Genomic DNA, 8,739 nt, shown 5'->3' with positions numbered 1-8,739 from the left:
ATTTTAATTCAACATATAACACTTCTCATCCACAGCTACAAGATGTACCACAACAACAACAACGCACATAGAGAATATCGCCTACCATCCATCCACGACCTCCTCAAACAATCAAAAATATGGAAACAACCAAACCTCCCAGAAATCAAACGAAGAAAACTAGTCATCCAAGAGCACACCAAAAACTTTAATGCCAGATTAATCCACAACCTCTCTGACCACAACCTTACCAATGAAGAACATCTCGTCCTTTGCAGAGGCCTAAATTACTCACCAGGCATTCCACAATTCAAGTTTCAATCCAATCCAACCCAAGTATATATAACAACCTGAAAAGACACATCGACATCAAAATGTATTTTGACGAAGAACAACAAAACAACAATCAACAAGACAATAACAACAACCAGCAAGACAATAACAACAACCAGCAAGACAATGACAACAACCAGCTACCGAAACTCCCTAAAAAACGAAAATCCGACTGGACCCCACCTGCCACACAAAATGAAACCATCAACCATTTCTTCGAGCAACTCTATAACTCCGAAATCGAACCAAGACCTACCGAACGAAGACAGCACAGACATATCTTGACACCTTACAACTCTCTCTTAAACAACCACAACATCATCATAAAGAAAGCGGACAAAGGAGGAGGTTTGGTCATCCTCAACAAAAAAGACTACATTGACAAAATCAACAAAGAACACCTCAACAACACGGACACCTATCAAGAACTAGAAGACGACCCAACCCAACGAATTACCTATGACGTACGAACAACAATCCAATACCTCACTCTCAAACACTATATCGACAACGCCACCGCTAAATTCCTCCAACCCCCTGACCAACCAAGAACTCCAATTTTTTACGGCCTACCTAAAATCCACAAAACCAACAATCCCCTTCGCCCAATAGTATCCGGATTTGACAGCCCCACAGACAACCTATCACGCTATCTTGCACACTATCTGCAACCACTGGTGGAATCCCTCCCTACATATTTGAAAGACACCAAACACTTCCTACAACTGTTAGACACCTGGAACGAACCACTAGACAACATCACCATGATAACAGCTGACGTGACATCTCTCTACACCAACATCCCACATGACGAAGGACTAAACACCACAACAGAGTACTACACTGATCACCGAAGACTACTACCAGACCACGCTCCAAACACCACTACCATCAAAATCCTACTGGACACAATCCTCACTAACAGCAGCTTTAGATTTATGGACAAGCACTACTTACAAAAATCAGGCACGACAATGGGGGGACGCTACGCACCACAATACGCCAACTTGTTCATGGGTAAAATAGAGACACAAATTATCAATGAATTCACCAACAACGTTTTACTATGGAGACGTTTTATAGATGATATCTTTATAATATTCAAAGGCAGCAACGAAGAACTGGCAGAACTTAAATCATACATGAACTTACTACACCCCACCATAAAATTCACTTTTGATCAATCACCAACCACTATCAATTTCCTAGATGTCCAAATCACCATTTCCAACAACCAATTTTCCACAAGCATCTACCGGAAACCCACTGACCGTTCTCAACTCCTTCATTTTGAATCCAACCACCCTTTACACACAAAAGAAGGTATTGTCTACTCCCAAGCCCTCCGCTACAACATGATTATCAGTGATTCTCAAACTCTCACCAATGAACTCCACAACCTATCCAAAATACTCCTAGCCCGTGGCTACCCTCTCCGTATCATCAACGACAATATCAAGAAAGCGCTCACCAAGACCAGACATAACCTATTATACGACAACAAACAACATGAAAATAAGAACATCCTACCGCTCATCCTCCACAATGACAGAGACAAAAATATCCAAAGCAAAATCCAAGATGCTTGGTCAACAATTGAACAGGACGCTGATCTATCAAATATCCTTAAAAGACCCACCACTGTGTACAAAAACAACAAGACGCTAGGGACTAAACTCACTTCTTCTGATACAAAAATTTGAGAGCTCCAAAATAAAGTTTTAAAAGTTTTCATTACATTTTTATAAATGCCTGATTGCAAACATATCCACTTACTCATTTGATCACATCGGACCAGGCTCTAATCCTCCCCAGACTATCCTCCCCAGACTATCAGTTTTTGTTTGTTGTTTGGTCATTCCATCTAAGGAACATCAGAAATAGCTTCTCATTTTCATTGTTTCTTACTGCCCTTGGGTTTCACACAGATATGTCATTAGATCTGCCTCACATCACGAAACACCATTATTGCTTTGCATTCCGAAAAGCCTCTTTGTTTGCAACCAAGTTGTTACAATAATTATCAATAACACTTATTTATAACAACAACCACATCGCCAGGCATTTGACCTAAAAATTATTTATTTTGTCAACCTAATTATGTTATATACTTCATTCTTTCAATCCATTTATAATCATCTTATCGATAATTTCCAAACCAGAAGAAAGATCAAACATCCTTTCTACTACTAAATTTTCAAGCTTCATACTATTCTCCTACATACCTACAAGTTTCCACTCCCTCCCAACACAAAGAAGTTGTCCCCCCTTGTCCCGCCATCTTTGTCTAAGTACCCCACGTGAAAATCAGTTGGTCTCGGTCGGGTTTTTCACCGCTATCGCCTGGGTTCGATACCAATCAGTGACCTATGTCACACTCTTTCACCATATTTTCCGGTCTTACGCACTCTGCTGACCCCTCATCATTTTGACCTCTGTTGCAACCTTCTTTCATTCTCACTCAAACTCCTCCTTTCACTTTCGATTTAACGATTTCTCAATCCCTTTCAACACGTCCGAACCCCACCAGGACAACTTTGACAAACTGTCAGGATTCCGAAATAGCAACACTCCAATGCACAATTTTGGTCTTCCACACACTCCATGTTCTACATCCCCTCGCCATCTTGGATTGCAGTCCTTTCACTTTCGATTCCTCTCTTCCACTTTCGATTTCTCTCTTTCACTTTCGATTTCTCGATTTCCTCTGGCACAGCAAGTTCGAACCCCACTATGATACTTCTAATTTCAATTTACTCCAAATAGTAATACTTCAACACTATATTCTGGTCATTCACACACTCCATATTCTGTCAATCCTAAATCATCCTGACCTCTAGTTCAACATTTTTTCTGCCACTCCCTTCTTTCACTTTCGATTTCTCCCTTTTTATTTTCCCTTCTTGATTTCTTTCAGCATAAGACCAAAGTCCAAATCTAAACGGCACCAGAGCACGGCCTAGAGCACTTCCAATCCCATTTTACTCCAAACAACAACACTAACAATACTTTACCATCACTTTCACTCTTACTTCCGTCCAGTTTTCCCAAACGACCCACAACTTCCTGGAATTCGCTACGGGAAAATGCAACAACAGTAAAGTAGAAGAGGACATTGCAGTATATTCGCTTCCTTCGTTTCCTTGGTTTCTGTTTATAAATGGTACATCCAATATAAATAATTTTTCTTTTTTGTTTTCAATTTCTATCACTCACTTGCACAAAACCTGCAAAAAGCATCCACGCCAGTGAAAAAGCCATCAAATCGTTTTTAAAGTCATTTTCTACTTTTTACTATTCTATTATCACCGTTGTCACTTTTTACTATTCTATCGTCACCGTTTTTGGCTGCTGTTGCTGTCGCTCGTTGGTCATTATTTATTATCTTGACAATCGCCAAGTCAACGTAAGAGTATTTCTCTCTACTATAATTTACTATTATTCCACCATTCATAAACTTCTTTATTTTGATAATAATACATTCAGGGGGCGTTCGCCATTTGTAGAAATAATCTAATAAAAAATTTCCTAACTTAATTTTGAGGCCTGATGGTGCAGTGGATGGGTAACTTTCACACATCGGAATCTGAGGGTCTAAGGTTCAAAACCTGCTCAAGTACCATTTCACAACGAAGCTTACTTATTTGATTTTCACCATTTATGTCTCTTTGACACATTTTCAATGATAAAAAACAATGATAATCATTCATATACAAATCTGAAGTAATAAAATCAATTTTTGATTTAACATCTCTGATACATGTCATCCAACCTGTCAATCAATTAAGTAGCCAATCAATCAAGTAGCCAATCAATCAAGTAGCAAATCAATCAATCAAATTTTTTTTTTTTTTTTTTTTTTTTTTTTTTTTTTTTTTGTTCACACTGTAGTGACTGCAGCACTACAGAAACAAATTTGCCAGGATGAGATGGTGGGTGACTCTAGAGTGGCAAGGAGAGCTTACTCCAGGATCCGCACCTGTCTCCAGGCACCCCCTTGGTGGGGGTGTCTCCATCTCATCCGTTGTTCATTTTAATTTCACATTTTAACAATAGAGATCTTCTGCTACAGCAGTCTTCATTGCATAAAATCTGCAATTCTAGTCTATTCTCACCCCAAAGACATTCTACCAGATTTTTTCTTTCACAGCTATATTCAGTTACACAGTCTTGGGGCTCTCAAGTCAACCAAATAAATATGCAAATATTGTGCATACTCCACCTCAAGAACACAGAAGGTTCCCTTCTTATTTCAATTTTCAATTTTTGCACATAGACGCGACATATTCTCACTTTTAACTCTCTTGGCCTTGGGACTTTTCCAAAAGCCGATTAAAATAAAATATTTTTACATGTTCCACAAAATACTTCATTTACAAAATTGATGTAACTCTGAAAAATATCATATTCAACAAACTTCGAAACCTCAAAAAATCCAAAACTTTACATAATTTCGAACACTTTGAGGGGTCCATCAATTTCATCCACTGATATTTTACAAATTACATAGCTGTTTTAGGATAACAATCGCAAATGTCCCGAAATATCACACCAACTTTATCCTACCTGGAGTAATCCTGGTTGGATACTGGATGATGTGATATTTTATAAAAGATACATAATTTCAAACATTTTGAGGGGTCTATCAATTTCATCCACTGATATTTTACAAATTACATAGCTGTTTTTAGGATAACGACCGCAAATGTCCAGAAATATCACACCAACTTTATCCTACCCGGAGTAATCCTGGTTGGATACTGGATGATGTGATATTTTACAATAGGCGCAAGAAAATTTTCTTACAGGGATCGAGCATAAGAAAAACTGCATAAAAATATAAGGATAAAATTATGATTCATATTCCTTTCAAGTTTCAATTATTTTCCGTATTTGCACCTAAATTTTACAAAACCTTTTTAATCTTATCCCTTCTCTGAATGTCACTTCCTAGGGAGGGTACCCATTTTTCCATATTCACACATCCACAAGCAGCATTAGGATAACGATCGCAAATTTCCCGAAATATCACACCATTCTCTATCCCTTTGGGAGCAATCCTGAAGTGATGGTCCATGATGGGATATTTTATAAAACACCTAACTGATAATAACCCAATTCCTAGCCAATCTGATACATAACCACACCCAAACCACACCCATACCCAACCCTACCAGGTCACCTGCAGGTTCTGACTTTATTCTTGCATGTCAGATCCAAAAAATATATTTGTTTTAACCCTAGTAAAAATCCATCTGAATTCTATGATGAAACGAAATTTCATTTGGGTGAAATGTCTTTTTTGTAACTGACCTTTCTGATACAATTCAAATAAAACCCAAATGAATAATATTAATTATTGACCGGCTGAGAAAATTACAAATAAATTTGACTAGATTCACTCATTAATTAATTGGGGCCTATAAATCAGGCCAATTTTGGCACTTTATTTCATCGAGGAGAAGGTAACAGATTGAGAGCTGTCTACTTATTGCCTATTTAGAGTTCGATAAATCTTTTGCATGATATCCAAGAAGGGGAAAGCTTTCGACCAGAAGCGGTAAAATTGATTGTTTTTTCGCTTTTTTTAAGGAAAAATATAGCAATTTTGACAAAGAATTAGCTTTCTGCTTTCTTTGTACAAGATTTAACACTGTTTGGATTAGTAAAATAGCGCTGTATTCATCATTGCTATCTTTCGAATTACGTCGGAAAATGTAAACAGTCTCCCAATCATAAAGACGAGGTTACCGTCCGTTACAGAGATAATAAAGACGGGGAAATATAAATGCACGCGGATTTTACAGCTTTATATGGCGGTATACGGGATAAAAATCGGCGGTAGAGTTTCTAAGACTGGCAAACTCTACCGGCTGTTAACTCCTTTCCGCAAAAAAAAACATTTGCGAATTTTCTTCTGTTTTGGCCTTTTTTTAGATAGTGATTTGTCTTAGACTATAGCATGGTGCCAGTAAAAACAACATTGGCATTCTCGGAATCCAAGAACATCGATTTATTCACGATGACCCTATCGAGATGAAACGCATTGAATTTCATTACCTAATAAAACATCCTCAGGATGCAAAAACGAAGCCCAAACCTCTCAAGGCGGAGTCGGCTTGCTTCTAAATCACAAATCAAGAAAAGCACTCTTGAAGGCCAGAACATCAGTAATATAATCATAATGGCTGAATTTGATGGAAGCCCGAAAACTACAGTGTTAGCTATCTATTCTCCAGACGTTCAGAGATAGAGCATCAGGGCTCAAACGGCAAATTTATTACATCGTTGTCAAGAAGAAATGGAGAAACAGTGTTTAAAATGTTGAAGTATACAACTCCTTCAACACTGTTGGCTCGGACCATAGAATAGTCTGTGCTACAGCGTTTCACTCAGCCTGAGAAAGTCCAAAACACAACCAAAATAAAATATGATTGGAAACATTTCTCTTCGGATGCGGACCTTCAACAAAGGTACACAATTTCAGTCAGAAACAAATTTCAACCACTAGCTAGCGACAGTAACAATGACAGATTTATAAAGTGTGTTGAGCGGTGAACAAACAGTCAATGCAAGAGCATTTGCCAAGGAAAAAGAAATCAAATTTTTGTCCATCTCAGCCAATCCAACGGTGATAGCCGCACGGAATCTCAATTGTACATACCAAGAAATTGGAAACCACGATCTCAGGGAGAAAATAGATAAGCTTGAAAACCTTCATGATACTCGTCAAAATGGGGAAGCTTGGAAATTGATAAACGAAATATTCGGTAGTTGAATACTTGCTTGAAAATTTTATCGTTTTTGGGATCAAATCTTACCAAAAATCATGCTTATAAAGTGCTAACCAGACACATTTTAGCCCTTATTTCGTTGCTAAGTACCTCCCTTGAGTGAGATTATGAAGAAATGGGTGGCTCTTAACCTTATTAAGAATCATTTCACTCATTCATTTCAGAGAAAAAGGCCAATTTCGAGACAAAACTGACGGCAAGATAATTGTACTCTGGCCTGTAAAAAACACATTTTTAGTGCAAACTTATTGAAAATTTGCGCAAACAATCTTTAATGCCTTTTCTAGGAGCACATAAAGTTTTGATATGTTTAAATGCATTTTTCTTGAGAAATAACTAAAAGAATTGGCTTACCCACAGACAACTGTAGCCTTCTCAGGGAAAACGAAAGTGATTTATATCTCAAGACAAAGAAATTTTCAGACCCAACTTTGTATCTCAAAAATATCAGTATCAAATTTCCGATCGATTGATATATGATAAGCCTATATTTGGGTTGGAAATATTTTCAGTTTTGCCTACAGGGGTCCAATAACCAAAAATCCACCATTATGGATACCCAGATGAGAAATCCAGGTGGCCCACCCGGTGGGTACTAGGGTTGCGAGCTGACTTTCGAACTTTGGACCCTTACCGGGACTAAAAAAGAGAAAACCAAGGAAAATTTTGGGAATTTTACTACCCTTAGCGGGACAAATTTGACCAATTTTGACCAAATTTTGATCTTTCAGGGGGTAAAAAGTTGAAATTTTCCTATTTTTCAGACCCTTAGTTGGACTGAAATTTGATTTTCTGATTTTTCCGACCCTTAGCGGGACTTTGGAAATCCAAAAAAGGTACACTTAAGGACGGCACATACCGTACCCTCCATTTGCCTAAGTACCCCCCCCCCTTCGGGGTGGCCCAGAAGCTTAAAATCTTCTTATTACCATAAGAAACAAGAAAAACCCCAAGAAAGTTAGTCCACCAAATGGATAAGATGTACTTCCCGGCTCGTACCTGTCTAATATTCATATACCATTTATCATAACATCGATAATTTTTATCTACGACTGTAACGATGTTAATCACTTCAGTGTTGACAATCGCTGCATTTCATATAATTTTTGATCGTCTTGAATTTACAGCGAATGACGATGTTAATCACTTCAATGTTGAAAATTATCATCTTTTTCACAGCTATTTTTAACATCTGATCCTCCAAAGATTCACAAGTTGTATATGTTTTTATTCCATCTATAACTGTGACGTTAAAACTACCGAGAAAAAGAACTATTATTTCAGATACCGAAATCGTTATTCAGTAGTATATATTTTAATTGTTCTTATCTATATTTGTCACCACATAGCATTTTAGGTGTAGTTGGAGCATCTCATAGCCCAGTAAGGCAATTCAAATAGGAGAAGGAAAACTCTGATATAACACCAGCTGGAGTATCCCAGCCTAAAAAAATCTCGTTCTATTGCAGGTAGAGCGATAGGGATCATTAGGCAGTTAACAACAGATAGTTGATATGGTTTTTGATCCTCTTCTGCCTAACCACTCTTGGTTAAGGAGAAAACTCTCAAGTTAGTTGAGAATGGGTATGTAGTCGTTGCGCAACACATACTATATTAGCAATTTGAAAAGACA

The 8,739-nt window shown here is 37.7% G+C and overlaps 1 protein-coding gene across 1 annotated transcript; it reads left to right on the top strand.

The window, feature by feature from the left end:
• The first annotated feature begins 353 nt into the window (after nt 1–353).
• On the top strand, nt 354–2,015 carry LOC136814735 (uncharacterized). Its single transcript, XM_067071156.1, has one exon. The coding sequence runs from the start codon at nt 354–356 to the stop codon at nt 2,013–2,015; it is 1,662 nt and encodes a 553-aa protein (XP_066927257.1).
• The last annotated feature ends 6,724 nt before the right edge of the window (nt 2,016–8,739 follow it).

This window comes from Clytia hemisphaerica, unplaced genomic scaffold (assembly GCF_902728285.1).
Source record: "Clytia hemisphaerica strain Z4C2 unplaced genomic scaffold, Clytia hemisphaerica genome assembly, whole genome shotgun sequence".
NCBI classification, from domain to species: Eukaryota; Metazoa; Cnidaria; class Hydrozoa; order Leptothecata; family Clytiidae; genus Clytia; species Clytia hemisphaerica.
The sequence above is the reverse complement of the archived record's forward strand: the minus strand, read 5'-3'. Positions and strand labels throughout refer to the sequence as shown.